We start from the raw sequence: 15,232 nt of genomic DNA, 5'->3' as shown, positions 1-15,232 counted from the left end.
CCTCACTGCACATTTTATTAACTCAGTTTTCTCCCTCAGTTTACAGAACATGCTTTAAATAAACCTGTGTTAATGGTAAGGTCTCTGAAAGAAGAAAGAGGGACCCTTGCTTGCTTGCTCACTGTCCTTTGCTTAAACAGCAGTCATGCTCAGGTTTTGGGGAAACAAGGGGAAAACGCCTTGGGCGTTGAACTGGTAACTCAGGCCCTGGGGAACCATCCGTCTAGCCTCCCAGGCTTACAGTTAGCATTTGTTAGTACAGTTAAGGTTTCTTGAGTTACAGAGACAGAAACTACCTCTAACTTCCCCCAAAGAAGTTATTTGTTAAAATTGGTTATTGAAAGGTTCTTGGAGAGCTTGCAGTCTTAAAGGAATTAACTGCTCCACGGCTGACCTTGGGGCAGGGCAGGGATGCAGGGCCCCGAGCGCTGAGAGTCCTGAGCCTTCTCCGGACTGCTTTCATTGAGATGACACAGCTCTGAGCGGCTCCACCGAAGCCTCACATTGCTGAGAGAGACTCTTATTTGTTTGATGGATGGGAGGGTAGAGCCATATGTAGTAGATTAAATCATATTAACTTTTAGGTATTGCACTGTTCTTGCCACACAGAAGAAGCAATTTTATGTTTCGCCTGAATGGCACAGACATGGCTTTGGGGGCTCTTCTAAGTGTTAGGAGAATTGTGAGGTGGTGAGCCTCCCCAACTAACGATTACTACCTGCACACTCCTTTGTTCCTCTCAACTCCATGGATTTTTTTTTTTTTTTTTGTCCTTATCCAAGGACGTTTTTTTCCTTGCTTTTAGAGGGAAAGGTGGGCGGGGTGGGGGGAGAGAAACACAGAGAAACATCATTGTGAGAGAGAAACATCAATTTATTGCCTTCTTGCAAACCTGCAACCTTTCAGTCTACGGATAATGCTCCGACCCACTGAGCCACGCTGGCCAGGGCAGCCCCACACACCTTGATTTCCTCATAGTCTTTTCCACTGTGCTGCTGCCCCTGCCCCCGCCCAGGAACACCCCAACCCTGCCAGGCTACCTGTGCAGGAAAACTAGCCCTGGCTGCTGTGGCTCAGTGGGTTGAGGACCAGTCTGCGAACTGAAAGGTTTCCAGTTGGATTCCCAGTCGGGCCACTTGCCTAGGTTGTGGCAGGAGTCCTGGTTGGGGGTGTGTGGGAGTCAACTGGTTGATGTTTCTCTCACACATGGGTGTTTCTGTCCCTCTCTGCCTCCTCCCCCCCTCTCTAAAAAATAATTAAAATCTTAAAAAAGAAAAGAAAACTAAATACTGCTGGGGAAAATGACACAACTCATGAGATGGCCCTTGTCTCCTTGTCTCTGGATAACTGGAGACTCTCCTAGTCGTCGTTCTTCTGAGAGGCAGCCGTGGCACTGTGCGCTCTTTCTGGTCATGGTAGTGTTGTGTTTCACTGCAGGCGGCGTTACCGTTCTAGTCGAACACTACAGTTAATTAGTGGAGAGACGGCTACTTCATAATGCAGTTCACACCAGTTGAAAGCTTCTATATGTTTCCCCTACCCCCAGTCAGCCCCTGAAGGGGTTCTTGATTCCTTTCGAATCATAGAATTCAACCCATTTAAGCCACGTCTTTTGACTAGAGATACCTTCTGGTTGTCTACAGGGTATAAACCTTTTTAGATGAACAGAAGGAACCATCGGAACCATCCTTTGGCTGCCATTTTGCTTTATTTCCTTTGGAGTGTTGTCCTTGGCTGACACAATGGTTTTTGAAATTTACTTTTCATTGAAGTTATGAGTTTGGATTCCATTGGTGGGGAAACATACTGTTTTATGTGTAAATAGGCTATTCTAATACAAAATACACCAGAGTTTCTACAGCCAAAGGGAGTTGTGCCATGTTTATGCCATAGATGAAACAAATCAGTTATGGCAAGTGAATCTGTGGAAACCACCAGACTCTGAATTGAAGGCTGTTTATTGCAGATTTACAAAGAAATAGCTGTCTCGCAATTTCTTTTGGGAGGGAGAAATATAAACTGGATACTGATATCTTTGCCTTTGTATGATTGCACAGTAAATTTACTTGAAATTCTGCATCTTCCTTTGCATTTCCCTTTCCCCTTGCACACCTGCAAGCACACACATAAGCACACATTCGCACTTTCAGAATGCTTTATTGGAGACAAGTACATCGGTAGGAAAGGGCTCTTCAAGTGAGGGAAAGACTATAATAGTCATAAGTGACGCCAAATTACACAGTAAAAGTAAATAAATGGTGGTGAACTGGTAAGTCAATATGCTGGAGGCCACTTGATGAAGTGGAAAGAGTTGGCCTTTGGAATCAGCCAGACCTGGCTTTGAATGCCAGACCTGATTCTAGCCATGCAGCCTCTTGGAGTCTCTGGTTTCTTTTTCTTTGAAGTGAGATTAACAATTACCATACAAGATTAAAGTTCCCGGCACATAGTAGTAGATGGGTAAACAATAAGATACAATAGTTATTATGAAATAGTTTATCAAAGATGAGGCAAGTTGCTTGATTTAATTCATTTTGATCATAGTTCTAGAAAGCTGGTGCCCTTTCCTTTTTCCTTAAAGAAAAATTGAATTAACAGTAACAGGTTTAGTAGCTGAGCTAATGTTGTACAGCTAGTTTAGACCCAGGCGACTAACTTAGTTTTATCTTTGGACGTAAGTAAAGGTCTATTCATTGGTATATAAAAAAATAGAAAACTATGGTTGTAAACGGAAACCACCACTGAAGAGTGAAGCCAGTGTCGCTTGCCTAGTTGGACTCCAGTGATACCGCGCTGAAGGGAATCAGAGCCCTCTCTTTCTGTCCAGTACTGGCAGGGCTTCCAGCACCTTCTCCTCCACTCTGGCCAGTTTACAGTGATTTGTATCACAGTGCTAATTGGCTGCCTCTGTAAACCAGTCATAGATTTGAGTTTTCACATTGCCTTCTGAAGGCACTTGGATTGAAAGATTTGCCAGTGGTTTCATACCAACTTTTCTAGGGATAAAACAAATTATTACATTAAATCTAAGATGAACCCAATTTCGCAGACATTAAAATGTGAAACAAAATGTATAAACCCAGGAAATATGCAGTTAGAACATATTAGTAAGTCTTCTCTGTGACCTCGTATGTGTTGGTTCCTGTGACCTTGTACGTGTTGGTTCAATTAAGGTCTTCCCAGACCTCCGTCTTCTGCATCAGACAGCCACGGCTCCCTGTAAAGTGTCTTGGATAAGAACCAGGTCAAGGTTTAATTGGGCCGCAGTCTCATAGACAGAGCTTGGACTGAACATTTTTCTGGGCCATTACTGATAACTTGCAGCTCATTTTCTTTTATTTTGTGTAACTTTCTCTATTCTTTGGGTTTTTTTTTTAAGACTTTTATTTTAGAGCAACTTGAGGCTCACAGCAAAATTAAGAGGAAGGTGCAGAGAATTTTCCATATGCTTCTCCCCTGCACATGCATAGCCTCCGCTCTTTATTACAATGTTCTTCCATTACAGTCCACCTTCTTGTAAACTTGTATCATATTCTCATTCCTCATTCAGTGGTGTGAAGTAGGAAATGAACATGAAGTTCTGTATGTAGAGAAAAAGCAATGTGTAAAAGAAACCAATATTTTATCAGTACCTATTTACTATGCATTGTTGATTATGTGTGTTCCGTCTGTTCTAAAGCTGCCTAGCAACCTCTAGGCCTGAGCGAACCATTTCAGGAAGTGGGCTGCATATACACCCCGCATTAAAATGTGAAGCAAGATCGGGTACCAACCTGATCCCGGTGTTGTGGACTCCCTCTTTTGTCTGTCTGCATTTATTGGTAAAATTCAGTTGTATAACCATCACCGTATGATCAAAATAAAACTTATGGTTGGCTTACCTGGAATGTTTCTTTTTTTCCCTCTTAAATTAAAAAATAAACCCTATACCAGACCTTTACTTGGGTACTAAGATTTCTGCAAGGATTTTGTTGAGAGTATAGGAATGAATGAAGTAGATACATTTAATTGTATGTGGGAGATAGGTTAGGTAGCAATTCAGAAGACTTAATGACAGTGTATTTGTATATATCACTGGCTTTAGCTTAATTAAATTGTAGGAAACTCAGGTTAGAAAGTAAATAATTGCACTCTTTTTCGTTAAGGTTTGTTCTTCACCTCTGAAGTGGAAAATGGGAAGATGGATAGCCCATTTGACTTACTGTAGGTGGTGTGTTGTGTATTTACAGAGGTTAATTTTAAACCTAGCCTTAAACATATTAAACATTAAACAAAAAGTTTGGTGGCTTTATTTTTGTGTTTTAAGTTCTGATTTTTCAGTTATATATGTTTACATAGCCTTTTCCTCCCTGCAAAAAAACTATGAAGTAAAAAAAAGTTCTCTATGGCTGTGATGCTCTAGGATTTTGTTATAAGGCATTTAAACCCTGTTAATACAGATCAGTAACTTGTTCATTAACTTTCTGCACAAAACAAGATTGAAATCTCCCTGAAATGAGTGTATAAGTAATTTATTATCCTTCATTTCCGGAATCTACATATTTTTTTTAGTACTGGCTATCTTTCCTGGTACACTATAGTTTAAAGTGAGCAGCATGCCTGGCTGGGGTGATGGGAGATAGTTGAATTGTTTGGGAGGATGACTGTGTCACACACAGCCCGTGTGCTTTACAAAACCACAGTCGGAAAGTCCGCATTTATAATTGTACTCTGTTACTATTGCTGATTTCTGATTTGTGTGTGTGTGTGTATGTGTGTGGCTAATGAAGACAGTTGCTGGAAATTCATAAAATCTTAATCAAGTGAAAATTTTTCTGCAGTTTGAGGTGTACAATGAGAATGGTAGCTAGAATAGAGAGCTTTCCTAGCCTTTTGCTCTTCCCCTGCTCCAGAAAGAAACCCCAAACAACCCTATAAAGGCGGCATGCTGGAGAGAATTATTTATAGCTCGAGGCCTGTGATACCAGCTTATGCCTGGAAAGACTGAGATTATTAAGAAGGAATCGACGGAGGGAATGAGCATTTACAGTCTGTCACCAGACTTTAATAACGGTTTGGGAAACATGAAGATCAGCTCTTTCGTCTGCCTCTGGGAAGATTTGAGTGTTTCTCACCCTGATTAAGAAAGCTTGATTAGCTATTCTAAAGTTTGTGTGAATTTATTTATATATTTTATATTTATATATTTATGTACATAGCCAGAACTATTTTTAAAGAGAACAAAGGAAGAAGACTCATGCTATCTGATTTTAAGATTCACTCTTAAGCCACAGTAAGTCAGACAGTGTGGCATAAGAGAAAGGACACACACACACACACACACACAGAAAAGCAAGAGCAGTGGGGCAAAACAGAATCTAGAAACAGACCCATGCAAATATGGTCAATTGATTTTTTTTTTTTCCTGTGCTTTGTGGTGGTTCTTTGACAAAGGTGCAAAGGTACAGCAACAAAGAAAGGTTAGTCTTTTTCGCAAGTGGTGCCAGGACAATTGGACATTCATACGTAATAAAAAAGAGGACTTTGGCACATTTTATACTTTATATTGTCCACATAAGAAACTTACAAACTTAGAATTTTTAGGAGTTTATTTGAGCCAAACACGACATATGCCAAAGAGCAAGATCTCAGATACTCCCGAGCATCACAGTTTTACAGCTTCTGTTCTGTATTTGAAATGAAGGAGGGAACATATGTGAAGGTGGGGGAAAGCAAAGTGGAAATCGGATTGCAGGATAGTTAACAAGATTATGTGCTCTCTTGAGGGTTAATATCTGCTTCTAGGGGTATTACTTCTGGTATTTCAAAGGTGTGTTAACCTAAATGCACAGAAACCATAGCCAGGGCTTGCCTAAGGCAAAGATAAACCTCTTATTAAAAAGTTACGTGCCTGAGTTGTGACTACCAAACATGACCTGGCCAGTTAGGAATTTATGTTCAGATCACCAAGTGAGGTTGCTTTCCATAAGACCCTCCCCCCTCACTCCTTTTGAGAAAACCTCTCCCGAGGATATTTTTTTTTATTGATTTTAGAGAAGGAGGAAGAGACAGAGGGGAAAACATGGATGTGGGAGAAAAATGGATCAGTTGCCTTCTGTACACACCCAAACGAGGGATCAAACCCCAAGCCGAGGTACGTGCCCTGGCTGGGAATTGAATCCGCAGCCTCTTGGTGCACAGGAGAACACTCCAACCAACTAAGCCGACAGGCTAGGACGGACGCCCTTTCTTTCATCCACAATGTAAAAATCAAAAGAGGTCATGGACCTAAATTTAAAATTATAAAACTTCTAGACAAAAACACAGACCATCTTTGTAATCTTGGGTTAGGCAAAGATTTCTTAGAGATGATATCAAAAACATAATCCACAAAAAAAATTGATAAACTTCATCAAGATTAAAAAGTTCTTACTCTGTGAAAGACTAGTAATGGAAAGAAAAGACAAGTAGCTGACTGGAAAAAAGAAACTTGCAAATCATATATCTGACAAATTCTATCCAAATAACCTAAAGAACTCATAAAACTCAACAACAAGCAGACAAACCATCCAATGGGCAAAAGATTTGAAAAGTCTCTTCTCCAAGTAAGAATATATACAGATTACAAATAAATACATGCAAAGAAGCTAATCATCAGTAGTCTTTTGGGGAATGCAAATTATAATAAAACCACAATGAGGTGCCACTGCATACCTACCAGAAGGCATGCCTGTCATTGACAGTTCTCAGTACTCTACGTGAATTAACTCATTGGATCTCTGTAGCATAGCTATGTGAACACCACCGTCATTATCCAGGTTTTCAGATGATGGATCTGAGACGCAAATAGATTAGCCACAGTCTAACAACTAATAAATGGCAGAGCCAGGAAAATACACAGAAGTGCACAAACACTGTATTACCGCCACATGTTCAGTGGGTCGTGTGCTCGCGTTCCATTAGTGGTGGTGATCGTCCCCCATGTGCCAGGGGTATGTGTCACACCTGGACATTAGAATGAAGGGGAAAAAATTTTTTTAAAGAAAACTGCCCCTGATTTTCCTTTCTTACATACATACACATAAAATTTTTGCCATCTGTTTCTAGAAAAAATACTGCTTTAATTGCTTTTTGTTGCTAGTTTTTTAACCTCTGCCTAACAGAATAGCAAGAAATGGATCCTCAGAGAGAGCTAGGCTCCATTCTTGGAGCCAGCCACAGTTGAGGGTGGAGATGCCATTTCTAGCTGGGAACAGTGCCTCCCCCATCCCCCGCTCCGACCCGTGATGGCATGGTGCTAGTTCTTTTTATTAGCAGCAAGACTTCAAAGATACGCAGATCACTGACCATTTGAGGCTGTCACTGTCCGACTAACGCCTTTGGCTCCCTGGAAACAGGAGGCAGAGGGATCGCCTGAAATGTTGTGTTTGATTTCTGGTAGTTAACCTTATCATTCAAGAAGGCATCATATATTTTTTCGAGTTTGGCCAAGCCTCATGGGGCTCCAGTTTATGACAGTCATACTCAAAGGTCAGGGGTAACCTGCCACTCTGTGCCCACAGCCATCAAAAATCAAATAATTAAGTGAAGTGTCGGAAATGTGAATTTTTCACCTTTCAGTTCCCATCAAATGAAAGCTGCCGTTGCTAGGCGATGATTTTCCACCTACATAAAATTTGTGTTTCAGACCATTTTTCCTTAAACACAGTTTTTAAAACTATAAAATGAATAAGCGTAGATATTGTGACCTTGAAATACTTCTTTAATGAGAGAAAGGTGATTTGTTTTTAATAATATTATGAGTGGAAACATGAAAACTTGATCACAAATCTCAACTGATTTCATGGGTGGGAACATATAAACTCAAACACAAGTCTAATTTGATTTGTAGATATAGCTCTTTTAAACCAAGAGTTGAAAAATTAAAATAACGTGAATGTCAGTAAGCGTTATTCCAGCAGCAGGAAGCTTTTAATTGCAGTGGGCTTTTAAGTAGGTTTATTTTTTAGTTCTGCTAAACTACTCATACAGTGATTACCAGAAAAATCACATGGAAGCTGGTGAGTTACTGCCTTGAATATATTGAGTATATGTGTATGTTTTCCTAAGCCCTATAGCAGATGTCTAAGGACTTAAAAAAAAATCAAAATGTCTTAAGAAACTGGATATTACCATGTTGATGATCTTGTTATATTATGTGTTAGTTTTATTTTTTAAGTGTTCTTATTTTTGATTATTTATATTTATTATTCACTTTTTTACTTCAAAACGATCCAAGTTCTGTCCTACTTATGTTTCATGAATCCTAAGGAAACTGTTGCAACCTCTTAGCCTCCTGGGATTTATGCCTGGAAACAGCCTTAGGGGCCGTTCTGCCCAGCTTTTTCATTTTATTGATTGAGGGGCTGGCTGGTAGTCTGAGGCTGTGGTAACACACCTACGGGATACTCAGCTTCCTGCTGCGGGTCGGAAACCGGGGTTGACGGGCCCTGGCCTCCGAGCCTCTCACCTGCCTGCCGCTCTGTCCTGCCCGTATCCTCCACAGCAGAGCACCACCGGGTTGTTTCTTGGGGTCTTTACAGTGGACTTACGCATGTAAAAACAGATCTCCGTGCAGTCATCTTGTTGAGCTTGGACAGGAGTAAGTCAAAGAATTCTTAGCGAGTAATTCAAATAGCACAAGAAAATTACAGTCAGCTTTCAGAATGATTTTTGTGATGAGAGAAATTTTATCGAGTGGCATTGAGTGGGTAGGATTTTAAAATGTTTGATTCCCAGTAAGAAAATAATGAGCGAGCTAGGAGAAAATGTGGATAAAAGATGGGAACAGTGAAAGTCAGCTCACACTGAAAGAAATACAAACAGCCACTTTAAAAATAATGCCAGCTGGAGTGTGATACCTCATTTACTTATCAGATTGGCAAAGCTTCAAGTGTGGTAATGCCTCGTATTAGTGAAGGCAGAGGGAAATAGTCGCTCTCTTTTACTGCTGGTGGGAGTGTAAACGGATGAAAATAGTCAACTATGAAATGGTTGTAACTTCTGCGCCATCACTTTTCAAACTGCAGCTTCACAAGTGTAGCAGTGTTAATGGATGGTTGATCTTTCATATAGTTTATCATGATATAAAAGGACAGTTATTGAAGTTTCATTTTTATACACACACAAATAGCAAAAACTGGAAATTGCTCGAGTATTTTAATAATGAGATACTTAATGTAAATGGTAGAACAGTAGAAAATAATAGAATATATGTAGTAGTATATCTGTATGTGTCACAGTCCAAGATTTGTTGGGGGGTAGAAAATCAAGTTTTAGAGCAGTTTGTATACTAACAGAGATATACATATCTATGCTTTTTAAAAAATTGTTGATTGATTAGAGAGAGAGAAACACCGATTTGTCGTCCCACTTACTTATGTGCTCGTTGGTTGACCCTCGTATGTGCCCTGACAAGAAATCAAGCCCGCAACCTTGGTGTCCCAGGATGATGCTCTAACCAACTGAGCTACCTGGCCAGGGCCATGTTAATGCTTTTAACGTTGAAAAACGTTGGTAGGCTACGCATGAAAATGTTGGTGATGACTTTGGGTTTCACTGGGTTTTAAGGAGGACTATGTGTATGGAGCGGTGGGGACGTTCCCTTTCATTTGAAATCTTTTGTGTTTTGTGAGAAAAGATACACACTCACACACGCACTGTGCACACAGTTGTATTTTTTAAAGAAAATGTAAAGCAGTAAGGTGTGCTAATTGTTAAGATGGTTTTAATTTAATTTCTCTTAAAGAAAAAGCGTATTTAGTTCCAAGATTCAATTAAAGTAATTGAGAAACTTTAACCAGCAAAATTTCAAAACAAGTAGGATTCTACCTCAATCATACACTGTACCCCAGTCTTCATTTAGGAAACGTGGATATCTAAGAAGTATGTATATCAAAAACTAAGGTAATCATTCTTTCTGATGTTAGGAATATTTGCTGCCATTTTAATTTCCTGTGATTTGGCCAGTACCGATGATTGGTTTCCTTGAGACAAATTGCACACGTTAGTGAGATAACTCTAGAGGTATAGGCCCTTTGAAAGTGAGTACATCTTTCTCATGGTGGCAGTTGAGCCTGTGATAGTGTCATCATTCGCATACTGCAGGGCACAGCTCTTTGTGTGCGGTGACCATTGAGTGCCCCAGCCCAGCCCACCCAGCCTCCTCCAGCAGTCTCCTTGGCCCATTACCCCAGTGTGCTGCCCAAGTGTTAGCATTTCCTTTGGGCGTTGTGACGTGAAGACAGCCGAGGATGCACTGCTAGCACACCATGTGTTTATAAAAATGCAACAGAGAAATTGGTTTGCTTTTCATCTGTACATTCATTACATTTTGTTCAGAATTCCTTATTCCCTAGGTGAGTGCAGCTAAAACGTCAAACTTGATCCCATCGTTAGTTGAAGACAGCGGCATATTCAGGGATTATTCTAGGCCAGCACTCCCAATTTACAGAAGAAATGAGGAAATCAAGGCCTGGAGAGACAGACCCTGATGGTGTGGCTTACATGAAGTGGAACATGTAGTAAAATGTTTGACCACAACATTGTAGTTCATTTTGTTCCTAATTTTCATGATTGAAGTTACAAAATCCAAGTGATGAAATAAATTGTAACAGTGTTGCACAAACGTAGTATGATAATGGATAGTATGGTAGCTTTTGGAGCCTCCACACCTTTGCTTGGTGAGGTGGTTGCAGGAGTTTCTGGTTGATGTAGGTTTATCCCGTGTAGAAGGTGCAGGAACTCTGGCTTCCTCCCTTTTCATTGCGTCATCACTTTCATCTCTGCAGAGGGGGTATGGGCTAAAATGTGGTGGTGGTAATTGCTTTCTTTTAAGTTGCAGGGTGCCAAATCTGAGAAGTTGCAGGGTGCCAAATCTGGGCTTAGGGGGGCTGAGTTACCTGGGTGATTTGATGTTTTGCCAAAAAACTCAGGATGAAGCTGCCAATCACCAGCTGTCACAAAGCTGTGACCTTCTGAATCATCCAGATAGTTTTGCAGAGGAAAGTTCAAGGTTAACACAAAATGTGATGCAGATGTGTTGCTCTAATTCCTCAGTCATTTTGAATGCAATGGCCACACAGTACACATGTTCTCAGTGGTGTCTACAGTCCGCACTGACTAGTACAGTGAAGTCGTCATTGTTCACGCATGCCCATTCCAGTCCACTCTCCTTGGCTGCCAGGTTACGTGGATGTTGCACAGACCTTTGTCACTATGTAACAATGGCTCAACTTTTCCTGGACAGACCTCATATATTAGTCTGATTGATTGAAATGTAGAAATCCACGAACATCTTACTATTCTTGAAAATCATTCAGGAATAATTATTTTCCCTTTCACTTTTTTAATCCCCTTCATTACTGTTGAAGGCAAACAGTGATACACTGTGTTTGTAAATTTGTAAGTTTATGTGTAAGGGCGAAAACCGGAGGGGAACCTGAAAAACAACCGGAATTACAAAAGAATGACGTTAATTAAATACAGCATTTTAGGTTCTAAGTAGGTCTTTCTGGTGTGTGGTAGAGCAGTAGTAACAATAAAGTTAATTTCAGGGTTGTTGAAGTTTAGCCTCTTATTTGTAACACAATAGTAGTGTAATTTTTTTGTGAGAGGTATAAATGGAGAAATAAATAGAGTAAATAAATAGAATGAGGTAGAATGTAACTTGATAAATTTATATGAAAATACAGCATTTGTTTAAGCAAAAGTCTTTCAGAGCCTCCCTACTCCCCTATATAGTTAATGTTATACCTGATTTTATGTTTTCTATCAGAGCACAGTATGGCAGTGATTTTTTTTTTTTTTTTTTGAGTGTGGAAGTGCCAGAGGTACTAAGCAAATCTCAAACTGTCAGCCTCCGAGATATATTATGTGTGTCTGCTGTTTGAGTCCAAAAGAGCTCAACAGCTGAATATAGGCTTTAAATCACCATTGGGATTTAAATTTTTTACTCTGAAAGACTAGGTCATTTGACAGTAATCAAGGGCATTTTCATTCTCATCACTGTTTTTGCAGGCCCAGCAGAAAGCTCTTTCATCATTGCTGGAGGGGAATCATTCTTAGGGATGAGGCATAAGAAATCTGGGCTACCCCATACAAATAATAATAAAACAGGGGGGGATTTGTTTTACATACCAGTAGAGAAAGTGGGTTTCAAATCGACAACAAGCAGATAGGAACAACTTGGACAGGTACTGAAGATTAAAGGTCTTTAGGATGTGTGTTGTGTTATTACTTTTGATGTGCAAAAATTTTTACACCTGAACATTTATTTTAGAAAATGAAATTGGGACAACTGTAATAAAATAACAAAAAAAAAAAAAGAAAAAGAAAAGCACCCATATGGGAACTGATGATGGGCCGGAAGTGGACAGTAATCATGCGATTATTTTTTCAAGGACATTTACAATATAATGATGATTTAAAATGTTGGTTAATGAATTTTTTTAATTAAATGATTGATTATAGATGTAATACACCTATTTTAATATGTATCTGTATAGATTTTTGAAGTGTAGTGTTTTTATTTAAAGATAAGAAAGATTTCTCAGGCTGTGCTTCTCAAGCCCTATGGCTCTTTAAGAAACACCGGTGATAATGCTGAAACTTGGGCTCAGCGGCCAAGGCAGTCAGACCTTCTGAAGGAGCCTGGGGGTCTGTTTCTAAAGAAGGCCACGGATGGTTATGGTGCAGTCTGGGTTCTGAACCACTCTTCTGAACGGTGGGATGTTTCACATGGAAAGGCTGATAGGTGGAAAGAAATCTTCTGGTTTTAAAAAAAAAATTTAAATCCTCAGTGGATGAAATGTTTACTGATTGCAGAGAGAGGGGAAGGGAGGGAGAGAGAGAGGGAGAGAAACATCGATACGTCAGTCCATTGCTTCTCGTTCGCGCCCTGACCTAGAAGCAAACCTGCAGCCTTCCAGTTTACAGGATGACACAAGCCCACTGAGCCACACCAGCCAAGGTGAGAGGAATCTTTGAGTTATCTTACAGTAATTGTACAAAGAAAAAAATCAGTTTTAGTTCTTGTAATATTCTGGAAACTATCAGATTAGAAAGAACACCTTCCATTCTAATAAAATTTCATTGTTACGTGCGATGACCTGCATGAAACATACCAAAGTAGATATTTGATAGCGGCTGATCAATACTGATGTAGGCGCAGGTTATCAAGCAACTTAAATTTAGCACTAGGCTAAGGTTCAGGGAGAGCATGTGAGTCATGAAGGAGAACGATAGTACTATGTCATCTTTAAAAATATCTGAAATTTCTTTATGAGTACAACACAATAATTTCATAGTATTGAAGTATAGATTCTGAAGGCCTAAGGTACCACTAACTCAATATAAAAAAATGATACTGAAAAGCATTAATATGGCTGTATTGATGATTATTTTGATATTTTAAAAAGCCCTGTAAAGTAAGGATAAGTATATGTTTGTTTGTATTTTAGTACTCAGTGGTTAAAGGAAGGGTGGTAAACAAAAAGATATGTTTGTTGATTGGTATCAAAAATAAAACTGAGAAATGTGTGTTTAAGTCTGGGGGAATGCAAAGATTATTACATAGTCTTTGTTCTCAAGCACCTTATAATTGTACAGGTGAATAAGACGCAGGTCAGCAACACCAAGAACAGCATGCTGACCTTACTCATGCAGTCAGTGATAGGAGAAGGAGGTTGCTGGGAAAGCCATGGCTGGGACTAACCCATCTACACAGCTTGGGGCTAGGACTAACCCATCTTACAGCTAGTCTTTACAGTTATCAAAGTCACAGGTTCCAAGTGGATGTAACGAATCTGTGCTTTGAAAATATGTTAAGAGTCTGGTCTGGGAGTTGGGGGGATGGCTCAGGAGAGAGAAGGGGAAAGATGGTGATCACCGTATTGCAGTACCAGGGGTTGGGAGTTGCAACGATCCGTCTGGTGGGAGCAGAGGTGTAGCTTGGCACTGTGGATTGGGTCACAGGGTCCAGCCTTCTGGCAGAAGGGAAGGTAGTGATTAGACACATCATCTGTATGCCTGCCAATTGGACTGAGATTGAGGGAGGAAGCCATTTTTTGAGGGGATATGCAGTAAAAATCAAGAATCTGTGTACCTGCTACATACGGTAATACATTTGATCCTTGAGTAACCCTATCTGAAGCAGCCAGCTCAGATTGCTTTGGCTCAGGAAGGGCGACCCCAGGCAAAACACAAGTGGTAGGATACTATTATTTTTCCCATTTTTTAGGTAAGAAAATTCGTCTGAACAGTGAAGTAGTTGCCCTAGATCTCAAAGCAAGACAGCGGTAGAGCTAGGATGTGAACCCAGGGTATCGAATCTAACAGGTGACAGTGGTATCCACTTCCTTTAGCCTAGCTGGGTCTTTCATATCTGAAGCCAGATAGGGCTGGGCAGAGCAGGGACTAATGAGTGGTGTAAGCCAAATTCTGTAAGGCTTTGTGATTTTTTGTTTATTTTTTTATTTTTTTGTGAACGCAGATACAAGTTTTGATAGACACACATTTTGGTGAGTATCATGGTGTAACAAAAGATGTGGAGGTGAGACAGTGGCGGAATATGGGCCTGGAGAGTACATTTGGATGGGGCTTGAATTACGGGGAGAGGCAGAAGTAGATTTACAATGTGAGTACATGAAACACACAGTTTATTCTTGTGTTGTTATTTATTATTATTTTCCATATCAACATCTATAATCCTACTTGTGCCCCCACCCTGTATGTGTGAAGTAGTCACTACTAGAAGGAGAAGACAGGTGGGATCCCTTGGAGATCCCTAAAGGATTTCCAAAGTCAGATTCCTAAAGGAACTAGAATTTTACTTGATTATAGAGAGCTACTGAAAGCTTTTGGGCGTGACTGGAACCAAGAATAGGAAGTGAGTTATAATAATATTTTTATCTAAGTGAGTTTTTTCTGCTTCAGTCTGGCCACAGTAGATGTGGAAAATAAAAGGTAGAGATAAGATACAATGATTTGAAGGTTGGTAGAATGGAGAAAGAGATGAGATAAATAAATAGTTTTAAAAAACATTAACTGGGAGGTTGCGACAGCATGGATGGACCTGGAGAACATTATGCTAAGTGGAATAAGCCAGTCAGAGAAAAGACAAATACCATATGATCTCACTCACATGTGGAATCTAATCAAAATAAACTAACAAACAAAATAGAGACAGACTCATAGATACCAGAAAACAGACTGA

At 40.0% G+C, this 15,232-nt stretch overlaps 1 protein-coding gene across 5 annotated transcripts in view; it reads left to right on the top strand.

Annotated features, from left to right (window-relative positions):
- PLEKHA5 (pleckstrin homology domain containing A5) overlaps positions 1 to 15,232 on the top strand; it is a 200,433-nt gene that overhangs the window by 39,342 nt on the left and 145,859 nt on the right. The window contains exon 4 of one of the 5 annotated variants that reach the window (XM_045184052.2): positions 10,377 to 10,813. The exons of the other annotated variants lie outside the window; for them this stretch is intronic. Within the exon in view, the coding sequence (XP_045039987.1) occupies positions 10,377 to 10,380 (4 nt within the window). The 3' untranslated portion in view covers positions 10,381 to 10,813. Of the gene's footprint in view, positions 1 to 10,376; positions 10,814 to 15,232 lie in introns of those variants that run through there. 5 annotated transcript variants of the gene reach the window in all.

Source organism: Desmodus rotundus, chromosome 3 (genome assembly GCF_022682495.2).
Source record: "Desmodus rotundus isolate HL8 chromosome 3, HLdesRot8A.1, whole genome shotgun sequence".
NCBI lineage: Eukaryota > Metazoa > Chordata > Mammalia > Chiroptera > Phyllostomidae > Desmodus > Desmodus rotundus.
The sequence above is the reverse complement of the archived record's forward strand: the minus strand, read 5'-3'. Positions and strand labels throughout refer to the sequence as shown.